The sequence below is a fragment of the Chiloscyllium punctatum genome, chromosome 1, assembly GCF_047496795.1.
Source record: "Chiloscyllium punctatum isolate Juve2018m chromosome 1, sChiPun1.3, whole genome shotgun sequence".
NCBI lineage: Eukaryota > Metazoa > Chordata > Chondrichthyes > Orectolobiformes > Hemiscylliidae > Chiloscyllium > Chiloscyllium punctatum.
Window position 1 is genome coordinate 172,198,779 of NC_092739.1, and position 15,663 is coordinate 172,214,441.

The 15,663-nt window shown below is 49.2% G+C and overlaps 1 protein-coding gene across 1 annotated transcript in view; it reads right to left on the reverse strand.

The window, feature by feature from the left end:
- Positions 1-413: 413 nt before the first annotated feature.
- The window catches only part of LOC140480760 (disintegrin and metalloproteinase domain-containing protein 12-like), a 246,847-nt gene continuing 231,597 nt past the window's right edge, over positions 414-15,663 (reverse strand). Inside the window, exon 6 of the mRNA XM_072576104.1 lies at positions 414-678. Within this exon, the coding sequence (XP_072432205.1) occupies positions 414-678 (265 nt within the window). The remainder of the gene's footprint in view (positions 679-15,663) is intronic.

Genomic DNA, 15,663 nt, shown 5'->3' on the forward strand with positions numbered 1-15,663 from the left:
TTCCCCTACCCTATTACTCTACATTTTCCCTGATTAATGAAGCTAACATACACATTGATACAATGGGCAATTTAGCATGGTCAATTCACCTGACCTGCACCCAAACACGGGGAGAATGTGCAGACTCCACACAGACAGTCGCCCAAGGCTGGGATTGAACCGGGGTCCCTGGCGCTGTGAGGCAGCAGTGCTAACCACTGTGCCACCGTACCACCCTTTAGTGTGTCTAATCTAACTTCTTCAGTGATGGTGAGGTTATTTAATTCCTCCCCTTTGATTTTTTGCATTGATGCGATGTTGAAAGTATTTTCCACCAGAAAGGCAGATGCAGAATATCTGTTTAAATCCACTGCTATTTCCTTGTTCTAGCTCGAACTCTCCCAATTTCTTTTTAAAGTTCTTTTCTGCTTCATTTATCCTGCTGAAGTGGCTTGTTTAACTTGTGTTTCAGAAACCTCGTAAATATACTTCATGGTACAAGTGGAGCAGACATAGAGAAACAGCAGAGATAGACACAGCAGGAAGAACGTGTAGATGGGAAAGAGCACAGGAACTGAAATGTTTACCTGGGATCTCAACCAATGGTCCACTCTCAAAACTGCCAGCAACCCCTTCAACATCACAGAATGGAGGAGCCCAGCCCATTTCACAGTGACAGTGATCATAATAGTTACAAACCTGAAACAAAACCCACAACAGTGAACACTCCTTCATGAGTATTAGGTAGATTTACAGCATTGCAAACCATGATTGGGGCACAGAGTGCAAGAGTTGTCAGCTCCACGTTGCAGGCAAAAGTGAGGACTGCAGATGCTGGAAACCAGAGTCTAGATCACTGTGGTGCTGGAAAAACACAGCAGGTCAGGCAGCATCTGAGGAGCAGGAGAATCACCGTTTCAGGCAAAAGCCCTTCATCAGGCTTTTGACCGAAACGGTGATTCTCCTGCTCCTCAGATGCTGCCTGAACTGCTGTGCTCTTCCAGCACCACTAATCCAGAATTTGGTTTCCAGCATCTGCAGTCATTGTTTTCCTCTTGGCTGGTTGTACAATTTCTCCCGTCATCCACGGTTCACGAATCTTGCCCTTCCTATCCTTTGTCTTCAATGGGACATGCCTATCCTGCACTATCTTTAACTTATCTTTGAAAGCCTCCCACATCTCAAATGTGGACTTCCCTTCAAATAGCTGTGTCCAATCCACATTTCCCAGCTCCTGCCTAATTTTGATATAATTGGCCTTGGCCCAGATTAATACTCTTCCCTTTGGACCACTCTCTTCTTTATCTACGAGTAATCTAAAACTTAGAGAATTGTGGTCACTCTTCCCAAAGAAATCCCCCACAACTTCTACTACTTGTCCTGGCTCATTCCCCAGTACCAGGTCCAATATGGCCCCTTCCCTCGTCGGACTATTGACATTCATTTTGCCAGAGCGGTAAGGAGAGAAGGAATGGTGAAGCGAGGGCTGCCAGGAAGGGTGAGTTTTCCTGCATTAAAAGGGACTGACCTCGCAAGTCGGGCCGCCATTTTGCCGAGAGATGCGAGGGAGGAGCGAAGGACTTCTGGGAAGTCATCTATTTGTGTGGTGGTGTTACCCAAAACACTACTCGGGTAGTGTCTCCCACCCATCCTCCTCCTCTCACCAAAAAAAAGGACCTGTGTGCCAGATTGGTAAGGTAACGAGTTTATTTTTTATTCCTTATATTTTCAACAGTCTCTTTGGGAATTTAGAATCATGGGAATGGCGGTTAGGGTAGTTGAATGTTCCTCCTGCAGAATGTGGGTAATGAGCCCAGCCAGGTGTTAGACTTGGAAGTAGGTGAGCACTTTGGTGATAGCGATCACAATTCTGTCAGGTTTACTTTAGGAAAGGGACAGGTGTATACCACTGGGCAAGAGTTACAGCTGGGGGAAAGGCAATTACGATGTGATTAGGCAAGATTTAGGTAGCATAGGATGGGGAAGGAAACTGCAGGGGATGGGCACATTAGAAATGTAGAGCTTATTGAAGGAAAAGCTTCTGTGTGTCCTAGATAAGTATGTACCTGTCAGGCAGGGAGGAAGCTGTAGAGTGCAGGAGCCATGGTTTACGAAGGAAGTGGAATCTCTGGTCAAGAGGAAGAAGAAGACTTATGTTAGCATGAGATGTGAAGGCTCAGTTAGGGCGCTTGAGGGTCACAAGGTAGCCAGGAAAGACCTAAAGAGAGAGCTCAGAAGAGCCAGGAGGAGACATGGGAAGTTGTTGGCGGATAGGATCAGGGTAAACCCTAAGGCTTTCCATAAGAATAAAGGAATGACGAGAGTAAGATTAGGGCCAATCAAGGATAGTAGTGGGAAGTTGTGTGTGGAGTCAGAGGACTAAATGAATATTTTTTGACAGTATTCACTCTAGAAAACGACAATGTTGTCGAGGAGAAAACTGAGATACAGGCTACTAGACTAGGTGGGATTGAGGTTCACAAGGAAGAGATATTAGAAATCCTGCAGAGTGTGAAAATAGATAAGTTCCCTGGGCCAGATGGGATTTATCCGAGGATCCTCTGGGAAGCCAGGGAGGAGATTGCTGAACCTTTGGCTTTGATCTTTAAATCGTCATTGTCTACAGGAATAGTGCCAGAAGACTGGAGGATAGCAAATGTGGTTCCCCTGTTCAAGAAGGGGATTAGAGACAACCCTGGTAATTATAGACCAGTGAGCCTTACTTCAGTTGTTGGTAAAGTGTTGGAAATGGTTACAAGAGATAGGATTTATAATCATCTAGAAAAGAATAATTTGATTAGGGATAGTCAGCATGGTTTTGTGAAGAGTAGGTCGTGCCTCACAAACCTTATTGAGTTCTTTGAGAAGGTGACCAAACAGGTAGATGAGAGTAAACCAGTTGATGTGGTGTATATGGATTTCAGTAAGGTGTTCGATAAGGTTCCCCACAGTAGGCTATTGTACAAAATCTGAAGGCATGGGATTGTGGGAGATATAGCAGTTTGGATCAGTAATTGACTTGCTGAAAGAAGACAGAGGGTGGTGGTTGCTGGGAAATGTTCATCCTGGAGTCCAGTTACCAGTGGGGTACCGCAAGGGTCGGTGTTGGGTCCACTGCTGTTCGTCATTTTTATAAACGACCTGGATGAGGGCGTAGAAGGGTGGGTTAGTAAATTCGCAGACGACACTAAGGTCGGTGGAGTTGTGGATAGTGACGAAGGATGTTGTAGGTTACAGAGAGACATAGATAAGCTGCAGAGCTGGGCTGAGAGGTGGCAAATGGAGTTTAATGGGGACAAGTGTGAGGTGATTCACTTTGGTTGGAGTAACTGGAATGCAAAGTACTGGGCTAATGGTAAGATTCTTGGTAGTGTAGATGAGCAGAGAGATCTCAGTGTTCATGTGCACAGATCCTTGAAAGTTGCCACCCAGATTGAGAGGGTTGTTAAGAAGGCATACAGTGTTTTAGCTTTTATTAATAGAGGGATCGAGTTCCGGAACCAGGAGCTTATGTTGCAGCTGTATAAAACTCTGGTACGGCCGCACTTGGGGTATTGTGTACAGTTCTGGTCACCGCATTATAAGAAGGATGTGGAAGCTTTGGAAAGGGTTCAGGGGAGATTTACTGGGATGTTGCCTGGTTTGGAGGGAAGGTCTTACGGGGAAAGGCTGAGGGACTTGAGGCTGTTTTCGTTAGAGAGAAGGAGGTTGAGAGGTGACTTAATAGAGACATATAAGATAATCAGAGGGTTAGATAGAGTGGACAGGGAGATCCTTTTTCCAGGTATGGTGACAGTGAGCACGAGGGGACATAGCTTTAAATTGAGGGGTGATAGATATAGGACAGATGTCAGAGGTCGTTTCTTTACTCAGAGAGTAGTAAGGGTATGGAATGCTTTGCTTGCAACGGTAGTAGATTCGCCAAGTTTAAGTATATTCAAGTCATCATTGTACAGGCAAATGGACGTACATGGAATGGAGTAGGTTAGATGGGCTTCAAATTGATAAGACAGGTCGGCACAACATTGAGGGCCGAAGGGCCTGTATTGCGCTGTAATGTTCTATGCTGCTGTAGAAAACTCTCCTGGACGCTTCGTACAAATTCTGCTCTATCCTAATCTCTGACACTAAGTGTATCCCAGTCAATGTTGGGAAAATTAAAATCTCCCATCACCACTACCCTATTGCCTCTACATCTTTCCATAATCTATTTACCTATTTGTTCTTCTACCTCGCGTTCACTGTTGGGAGGCCTGTAATACAGCCCCAACAATGTAACTGCACCGTTCTTATTTCTCAGCTCCAACCCATAATGCCTCACTGCTCAAGCCCTCCATAGTGTCCTCCTTCAGCACAGCCGTGATATCATCCCTGACCAGCAATGCAACCCCACCTCCCAGGCACCAATACTCCCAGGCAACAATCCAAGCCCTAAGTCCATCTGCCTTACACACTATACACCTTGCATTAAAGTAGATGCCTTTCAGGCCACCAGTATTTCTTTGCAGAAGAAGGGCAGAAAGTTTGTTTTTCAGTTTAGTTCGAGAATGAGGATCAGCACAGGATTGGAGGGCAGAAGGGTGAATTTCTCGGCTGTTCTTCAGTTTTGTTGTTATGTTCTTTGTGACAAACTTTAGAATAGCAGAAAAACTGGATCTCCAGGAAAAGGATAAGACGATTGCAAAGAGTGGGACACATGGATTGATCAGGGGCAAAGGGAATTCAATCCAGACAAATGTGAGGCAATGGAATACATGATGGAAAATCAAACTCTGGGAATCACCAGGGACCAGGGAGACTGTACTTGTCTGGACAAATACCTCACTACAGCAGAGACCAGGGAGACTGTACTTGTCTGGACAAATACCTCACTACAGCAGGGACCAGGGAGACTGTACTTGTCTGGACAAATACCTCACTACAGCAGGGACCAGAGAGACTGTACTTGTCTGGACAAATACCTATCTACAGCAGGGACCAGAGAGACTGTACTTGTCTGGACAAATACCTCACTACAGCAGAGACCAGGGAGACTGTACTTGTCTGGACAAATACCTCACTACAGCAGGGACCAGGGAGACTGTACTTGTCTGGACAAATACCCCACTACAGCAGGGACCAGGGAGACTGTACTTGTCTCCACAAATACCTCACTACAGCAGGGACCAGGGAGACTGTACTTGTCTGGACAAATACCTCACTACAGCAGGGACCAAGGAGACTGTACTTGTCTGGACAAATACCCCACTACAGCAGGGACCAGGGAGACTGTACTTGTCTGGACAAATACCTCACTACAGCAGGGACCAGGGAGACTGTACTTGTCTGGACAAATACCTTACTACAGCAGGGACCAGGGAGACTGTACTTGTCTGGACAAATACCTCATTACAGCAGGGACCAGGGAGACTGTACTTGTCTGGACAAATACCTCACTACAGCAGGGACCAGGGAGACTGTACTTGTCTGGACAAATACCTCACTACAGCAGGGACCAGGGAGACTGTACTTGTCTGGACAAATACCTCACTACAGCAGGGACCAGGGAGACTGTACTTGTCTCCACAAATACCCCACTACAGCAGGGACCAGAGAGACTGTACTTGTCTCCAAAAATACCTCACTACAGCAGGGACCAGGGAGACTGTACTTGTCTGGACAAATACCTCACTACAGCAGGGACCAGGGAGACTGTACTTGTCTCCACAAATACCTCACTACAGCAGGGACCAGGGAGACTGTACTTGTCTGGACAAATACCTTACTACAGCAGGGACCAGGGAGACTGTACTTGTCTGGACAAATACCCCACTACAGCAGGGACCAGGGAGACTGTACTTGTCTGGACAAATACCCCACTACAGCAGGGACCAGGGAGACTGTACTTGTCTGGACAAATACCTCACTACAGCAGGGACCAGGGAGACTGTACTTGTCTGGACAAATACCTCACTACAGCAGGGACCAGGGAGACTGTACTTGTCTGGACAAATACCTCACTACAGCAGGGACCAGAGAGACTGTACTTGTCTGGACAAATACCTCACTACAGCAGGGACCAGAGAGACTGTACTTGTCTGGACAAATACCTCACTACAGCAGGGACCAGGGAGACTGTACTTGTCTGGACAAATACCTCACTACAGCAGGGACCAGAGAGACTGTACTTGTCTGGACAAATACCTCACTACAGCAGGGACCAGGGAGACTGTACTTGTCTGGACAAATACCTCACTACAGCAGGGACCAGAGAGACTGTACTTGTCTGGACAAATACCTCACTACAGCAGGGACCAGGGAGACTGTACTTGTCTGGACAAATACCCCACTACAGCAGGGACCAGGGAGACTGTACTTGTCTGGACAAATACCTCACTACAGCAGGGACCAGGGAGACTGTACTTGTCTCCACAAATACCCCACTACAGCAGGGACCAGAGAGACTGTACTTGTCTGGACAAATACCTTACTACAGCAGGGACCAGGGAGACTGTACTTGTCTGGACAAATACCCCACTACAGCAGGGACCAGGGAGACTGTACTTGTCTGGACAAATACCCCACTACAGCAGGGACCAGGGAGACTGTACTTGTCTGGACAAATACCCCACTACAGCAGGGACCAGGGAGACTGTACTTGTCTGGACAAATACCTCACTACAGCAGGGACCAGGGAGACTGTACTTGTCTGGACAAATACCTCACTACAGCAGGGACCAGGGAGACTGTACTTGTCTCCACAAATACCTCACTACAGCAGGGACCAGGGAGACTGTACTTGTCTGGACAAATACCTCACTACAGCAGGGACCAGAGAGACTGTACTTGTCTGGACAAATACCTCACTACAGCAGGGACCAGGGAGACTGTACTTGTCTGGACAAATACCTCACTACAGCAGGGACCAGGGAGACTGTACTTGTCTGGACAAATACCTCACTACAGCAGGGACCAGGGAGACTGTACTTGTCTGGACAAATACCTCACTACAGCAGGGACCAGGGAGACTGTACTTGTCTCCACAAATACCTCACTACAGCAGGGACCAGGGAGACTGTACTTGTCTGGACAAATACCCCACTACAGCAGGGACCAGGGAGACTGTACTTGTCTCCACAAATACCTTACTACAGCAGGGACCAGGGAGACTGTACTTGTCTGGACAAATACCTCACTACAGCAGGGACCAGGGAGACTGTACTTGTCTGGACAAATACCTCACTACAGCAGGGACCAGGGAGACTGTACTTGTCTGGACAAATACCCCACTACAGCAGGGACCAGGGAGACTGTACTTGTCTGGACAAATACCTCACTACAGCAGGGACCAGAGAGACTGTACTTGTCTGGACAAATACCTCGCTACAGCAGGGACCAGGGAGACTGTACTTGTCTGGACAAATACCTCACTACAGCAGGGACCAGGGAGACTGTACTTGTCTGGACAAATACCTCACTACAGCATGGACCAGGGAGACTGTACTTGTCTGGACAAATACCTCACTACAGCAGGGACCAGGGAGACTGTACTTGTCTGGACAAATACCTCACTACAGCAGGGACCAGGGAGACTATACTTGTCTGGACAAATACCCCACTACAGCAGGGACCAGGGGGACTGTACTTGTCTGGACAAATACCTCACTACAGCAGGGACCAGAGAGACTGTACTTGTCTGGACAAATACCTCACTACAGCAGGGACCAGGGAGACTGTACTTGTCTGGACAAATACCTCACTACAGCAGGGACCAGGGAGACTGTACTTGTCTGGACAAATACCTCACTACAGCAGGGACCAGGGAGACTGTACTTGTCTGGACAAATACCTCACTACAGCAGGGACCAGGGAGACTGTACTTGTCTGGACAAATACCTCACTACAGCAGGGACCAGGGAGACTGTACTTGTCTGGACAAATACCTCACTACAGCAGGGACCAGGGAGACTGTACTTGTCTGGACAAATACCCCACTACAGCAGGGACCAGGGGGACTGTACTTGTCTGGACAAATACCTCACTACAGCAGGGACCAGAGAGACTGTACTTGTCTGGACAAATACCTCACTACAGCAGGGACCAGGGAGACTGTACTTGTCTGGACAAATACCTCACTACAGCAGGGACCAGGGAGACTGTACTTGTCTGGACAAATACCCCACTACAGCAGGGACCAGGGAGACTGTACTTGTCTGGACAAATACCCCACTACAGCAGGGACCAGGGAGACTGTACTTGTCTGGACAAATACCTTACTACAGCAGGGACCAGAGAGACTGTACTTGTCTCCACAAATACCCCACTACAGCAGGGACCAGAGAGACTGTACTTGTCTGGACAAATACCTCACTACAGCAGGGACCAGGGAGACTGTACTTGTCTGGACAAATACCTCATTACAGCAGGGACCAGGGAGACTGTACTTGTCTGGACAAATACCTCACTACAGCAGGGACCAGGGAGACTGTACTTGTCTGGACAAATACCCCACTACAGCAGGGACCAGGGAGACTGTACTTGTCTGGACAAATACCTTACTACAGCAGGGACCAGGGAGACTGTACTTGTCTCCACAAATACCCCACTACAGCAGGGACCAGGGAGACTGTACTTGTCTCCACAAATACCTCACTACAGCAGGGACCAGGGAGACTGTACTTGTCTGGACAAATACCTCATTACAGCAGGGACCAGGGAGACTGTACTTGTCTGGACAAATACCTCACTACAGCAGGGACCAGGGAGACTGTACTTGTCTGGACAAATACCTCACTACAGCAGGGACCAGGGAGACTGTACTTGTCTGGACAAATACCTCATTACAGCAGGGACCAGGGAGACTGTACTTGTCTGGACAAATACCTCACTACAGCAGGGACCAGGGAGACTGTACTTGTCTGGACAAATACCTCACTACAGCAGGGACCAGGGAGACTGTACTTGTCTGGACAAATACCCCACTACAGCAGGGACCAGGGAGACTGTACTTGTCTGGACAAATACCTTACTACAGCAGGGACCAGGGAGACTGTACTTGTCTGGACAAATACCTCACTACAGCAGGGACCAGGGAGACTGTACTTGTCTGGACAAATACCTCACTACAGCAGGGACCAGAGAGACTGTACTTGTCTGGACAAATACCTCACTACAGCAGGGACCAGGGAGACTGTACTTGTCTGGACAAATACCTCACTACAGCAGGGACCAGGGAGACTGTACTTGTCTGGACAAATACCTCACTACAGCAGGGACCAGGGAGACTGTACTTGTCTCCACAAATACCTCACTACAGCAGGGACCAGGGAGACTGTACTTGTCTGGACAAATACCTCACTACAGCAGGGACCAGGGAGACTGTACTTGTCTCCACAAATACCTCACTACAGCAGGGACCATGGAGACTGTACTTGTCTGGACAAATACCCCACTACAGCAGGGACCAGGGAGACTGTACTTGTCTGGACAAATACCTTACTACAGCAGGGACCAGAGAGACTGTACTTGTCTCCACAAATACCCCACTACAGCAGGGACCAGAGAGACTGTACTTGTCTGGACAAATACCTCACTACAGCAGGGACCAGGGAGACTGTACTTGTCTCCACAAATACCCCACTACAGCAGGGACCAGGGAGACTGTACTTGTCTCCACAAATACCTCACTACAGCAGGGACCAGGGAGACTGTACTTGTCTGGACAAATACCCCACTACAGCAGGGACCAGGGAGACTGTACTTGTCTGGAGAAATACCTCACTACAGCAGGAACCAGGGAGACTGTACTTGTCTGGACAAATACCCCACTACAGCAGGGACCAGGGAGACTGTACTTGTCTGGACAAATACCCCACTACAGCAGGGACCAGAGAGACTGTACTTGTCTGGACAAATACCTCACTACAGCAGGGACCAGGGAGACTGGACTTGTCTGGACAAATACCTCACTACAGCAGGGACCAGGGAGACTGTACTTGTCTGGACAAATACCTCACTACAGCAGGGACCAGGGAGAATGTACTTGTCTCCACAAATACCTCACTACAGCAGGGACCAGGGAGACTGTACTTGTCTCCACAAATACCCCACTACAGCAGGGACCAGAGAGACTGTACTTGTCTGGACAAATACCTCACTACAGCAGGGACCAGGGAGACTGTACTTGTCTGGACAAATACCTCACTACAGCAGGGACCAGAGAGACTGTACTTGTCTGGACAAATACCTCACTACAGCAGGGACCAGAGAGACTGTACTTGTCTGGACAAATACCCCACTACAGCAGGGACCAGGGAGACTGTAATTGTCTGCACAAATACCTCACTACAGCAGGGACCAGGGAGACTGTACTTGTCTGGACAAATACCTCACTACAGCAGGGACCAGGGAGACTGTACTTATCTCCACAAATACCTCACTACAGCAGGGACCAGGGAGACTGTACTTGTCTGGACAAATACCCCACTACAGCAGGGACCAGGGAGACTGTACTTGTCTGGACAAATACCCCACTACAGCAGGGACCAGGGAGACTGTACTTGTCTGGACAAATACCCCACTACAGCAGGGACCAGGGAGACTGTACTTGTCTGGACAAATACCTCACTACAGCAGGGACCAGGGAGACTGTACTTGTCTGGACAAATACCTCACTACAGCAGGGACCAGGGAGACTGTACTTGTCTCCACAAATACCTCACTACAGCAGGGACCAGGGAGACTGTACTTGTCTGGACAAATACCTCACTACAGCAGGGACCAGGGAGACTGTACTTGTCTCCACAAATACCTCACTACAGCAGGGACCAGGGAGACTGTACTTGTCTGGACAAATACCCCACTACAGCAGGGACCAGGGAGACTGTACTTGTCTGGACAAATACCTTACTACAGCAGGGACCAGGGAGACTGTACTTGTCTGGACAAATACCCCACTACAGCAGGGACCAGGGAGACTGTACTTGTCTCCACAAATACCTTACTACAGCAGGGACCAGGGAGACTGTACTTGTCTGGACAAATACCTCACTACAGCAGGGACCAGGGAGACTGTACTTGTCTGGACAAATACCTCACTACAGCAGGGACTAGGGAGACTGTACTTGTCTGGACAAATACCTCACTACAGCAGGGACCAGGGAGACTGTACTTGTCTCCACAAATACCTCACTACAGCAGGGACCAGGGAGACTGTACTTGTCTGGACAAATACCTCACTACAGCAGGGACCAGGGAGACTGTACTTGTCTCCACAAATACCTCACTACAGCAGGGACCAGGGAGACTGTACTTGTCTGGACAAATACCCCACTACAGCAGGGACCAGGGAGACTGTACTTGTCTGGACAAATACCTTACTACAGCAGGGACCAGAGAGACTGTACTTGTCTCCACAAATACCCCACTACAGCAGGGACCAGAGAGACTGTACTTGTCTGGACAAATACCTCACTACAGCAGGGACCAGGGAGACTGTACTTGTCTCCACAAATACCCCACTACAGCAGGGACCAGGGAGACTGTACTTGTCTCCACAAATACCTCACTACAGCAGGGACCAGGGAGACTGTACTTGTCTGGACAAATACCCCACTACAGCAGGGACCAGGGAGACTGTACTTGTCTGGAGAAATACCTCACTACAGCAGGAACCAGGGAGACTGTACTTGTCTGGACAAATACCCCACTACAGCAGGGACCAGGGAGACTGTACTTGTCTGGACAAATACCCCACTACAGCAGGGACCAGAGAGACTGTACTTGTCTGGACAAATACCTCACTACAGCAGGGACCAGGGAGACTGGACTTGTCTGGACAAATACCTCACTACAGCAGGGACCAGGGAGACTGTACTTGTCTGGACAAATACCTCACTACAGCAGGGACCAGGGAGAATGTACTTGTCTCCACAAATACCTCACTACAGCAGGGACCAGGGAGACTGTACTTGTCTCCACAAATACCCCACTACAGCAGGGACCAGAGAGACTGTACTTGTCTGGACAAATACCTCACTACAGCAGGGACCAGGGAGACTGTACTTGTCTGGACAAATACCTCACTACAGCAGGGACCAGAGAGACTGTACTTGTCTGGACAAATACCTCACTACAGCAGGGACCAGAGAGACTGTACTTGTCTGGACAAATACCCCACTACAGCAGGGACCAGGGAGACTGTAATTGTCTGCACAAATACCTCACTACAGCAGGGACCAGGGAGACTGTACTTGTCTGGACAAATACCTCACTACAGCAGGGACCAGGGAGACTGTACTTATCTCCACAAATACCTCACTACAGCAGGGACCAGGGAGACTGTACTTGTCTGGACAAATACCCCACTACAGCAGGGACCAGGGAGACTGTACTTGTCTGGACAAATACCCCACTACAGCAGGGACCAGGGAGACTGTACTTGTCTTGACAAATACCCCACTACAGCAGGGACCAGGGAGACTGTACTTGTCTGGACAAATACCTCACTACAGCAGGGACCAGGGAGACTGTACTTGTCTGGACAAATACCTCACTACAGCAGGGACCAGGGAGACTGTACTTGTCTGGACAAATACCTCACTACAGCAGGGACCAGGGAGACTGTACTTGTCTGGACAAATACCTCACTACAGCAGGGACCAGGGAGACTGTACTTGTCTCCACAAATACCTCACTACAGCAGGGACCAGGGAGACTGTACTTGTCTGGACAAATACCCCACTACAGCAGGGACCAGGGAGACTGTACTTGTCTGGACAAATACCTTACTACAGCAGGGACCAGGGAGACTGTACTTGTCTGGACAAATACCCCACTACAGCAGGGACCAGGGAGACTGTACTTGTCTCCACAAATACCTTACTACAGCAGGGACCAGGGAGACTGTACTTGTCTGGACAAATACCTCACTACAGCAGGGACCAGGGAGACTGTACTTGTCTGGACAAATACCTCACTACAGCAGGGACTAGGGAGACTGTACTTGTCTGGACAAATACCCCACTACAGCAGGGACCAGGGAGACTGTACTTGTCTGGACAAATACCTTACTACAGCAGGGACCAGGGAGACTGTACTTGTCTGGACAAATACCCTACTACAGCAGGGACCAGGGAGACTGTACTTGTCTCCACAAATACCTTACTACAGCAGGGACCAGGGAGACTGTACTTGTCTGGACAAATACCTCACTACAGCAGGGACCAGGGAGACTGTACTTGTCTCCACAAATACCTCACTACAGCAGGGACCAGGGATACTGTACTTGTCTGGACAAATACCTCACTACAGCAGGGACCAGGGAGACTGTACTTGTCTCCACAAATACCTCACTACAGCAGGGACCAGGGAGACTGTACTTGTCTGGACAAATACCCCACTACAGCAGGGACCAGGGAGACTGTACTTGTCTGGACAAATACCTTACTACAGCAGGGACCAGGGAGACTGTACTTGTCTGGACAAATACCCCACTACAGCAGGGACCAGGGAGACTGTACTTGTCTCCACAAATACCTTACTACAGCAGGGACCAGGGAGACTGTACTTGTCTGGACAAATACCTCACTACAGCAGGGACCAGGGAGACTGTACTTGTCTGGACAAATACCTCACTACAGCAGGGACTAGGGAGACTGTACTTGTCTGGACAAATACCTCACTACAGCAGGGACCAGGGAGACTGTACTTGTCTCCACAAATACCTCACTACAGCAGGGACCAGGGAGACTGTACTTGTCTGGACAAATACCTCACTACAGCAGGGACCAGGGAGACTGTACTTGTCTCCACAAATACCTCACTACAGCAGGGACCAGGGAGACTGTACTTGTCTGGACAAATACCCCACTACAGCAGGGACCAGGGAGACTGTACTTGTCTGGACAAATACCTTACTACAGCAGGGACCAGAGAGACTGTACTTGTCTCCACAAATACCCCACTACAGCAGGGACCAGAGAGACTGTACTTGTCTGGACAAATACCTCACTACAGCAGGGACCAGGGAGACTGTACTTGTCTCCACAAATACCCCACTACAGCAGGGACCAGGGAGACTGTACTTGTCTCCACAAATACCTCACTACAGCAGGGACCAGGGAGACTGTACTTGTCTGGACAAATACCCCACTACAGCAGGGACCAGGGAGACTGTACTTGTCTGGAGAAATACCTCACTACAGCAGGAACCAGGGAGACTGTACTTGTCTGGACAAATACCCCACTACAGCAGGGACCAGGGAGACTGTACTTGTCTGGACAAATACCCCACTACAGCAGGGACCAGAGAGACTGTACTTGTCTGGACAAATACCTCACTACAGCAGGGACCAGGGAGACTGGACTTGTCTGGACAAATACCTCACTACAGCAGGGACCAGGGAGACTGTACTTGTCTGGACAAATACCTCACTACAGCAGGGACCAGGGAGAATGTACTTGTCTCCACAAATACCTCACTACAGCAGGGACCAGGGAGACTGTACTTGTCTCCACAAATACCCCACTACAGCAGGGACCAGAGAGACTGTACTTGTCTGGACAAATACCTCACTACAGCAGGGACCAGGGAGACTGTACTTGTCTGGACAAATACCTCACTACAGCAGGGACCAGAGAGACTGTACTTGTCTGGACAAATACCTCACTACAGCAGGGACCAGAGAGACTGTACTTGTCTGTACAAATACCCCACTACAGCAGGGACCAGGGAGACTGTAATTGTCTGCACAAATACCTCACTACAGCAGGGACCAGGGAGACTGTACTTATCTCCACAAATACCTCACTACAGCAGGGACCAGGGAGACTGTACTTGTCTGGACAAATACCCCACTACAGCAGGGACCAGGGAGACTGTACTTGTCTGGACAAATACCCCACTACAGCAGGGACCAGGGAGACTGTACTTGTCTGGACAAATACCCCACTACAGCAGGGACCAGGGAGACTGTACTTGTCTGGACAAATACCTCACTACAGCAGGGACCAGGGAGACTGTACTTGTCTGGACAAATACCTCACTACAGCAGGGACCAGGGAGACTGTACTTGTCTCCACAAATACCTCACTACAGCAGGGACCAGGGAGACTGTACTTGTCTGGACAAATACCTCACTACAGCAGGGACCAGGGAGACTGTACTTGTCTCCACAAATACCTCACTACAGCAGGGACCAGGGAGACTGTACTTGTCTGGACAAATACCCCACTACAGCAGGGACCAGGGAGACTGTACTTGTCTGGACAAATACCTTACTACAGCAGGGACCAGGGAGACTGTACTTGTCTGGACAAATACCCCACTACAGCAGGGACCAGGGAGACTGTACTTGTCTCCACAAATACCTTACTACAGCAGGGACCAGGGAGACTGTACTTGTCTGGACAAATACCTCACTACAGCAGGGACCAGGGAGACTGTACTTGTCTGGACAAATACCTCACTACAGCAGGGACTAGGGAGACTGTACTTGTCTGGACAAATACCCCACTACAGCAGGGACCAGGGAGACTGTACTTGTCTGGACAAATACCTTACTACAGCAGGGACCAGGGAGACTGTACTTGTCTGGACAAATACCCCACTACAGCAGGGACCAGGGAGACTGTACTTGTCTCCACAAATACCTTACTACAGCAGGGACCAGGGAGACTGTACTTGTCTGGACAAATACCTCACTA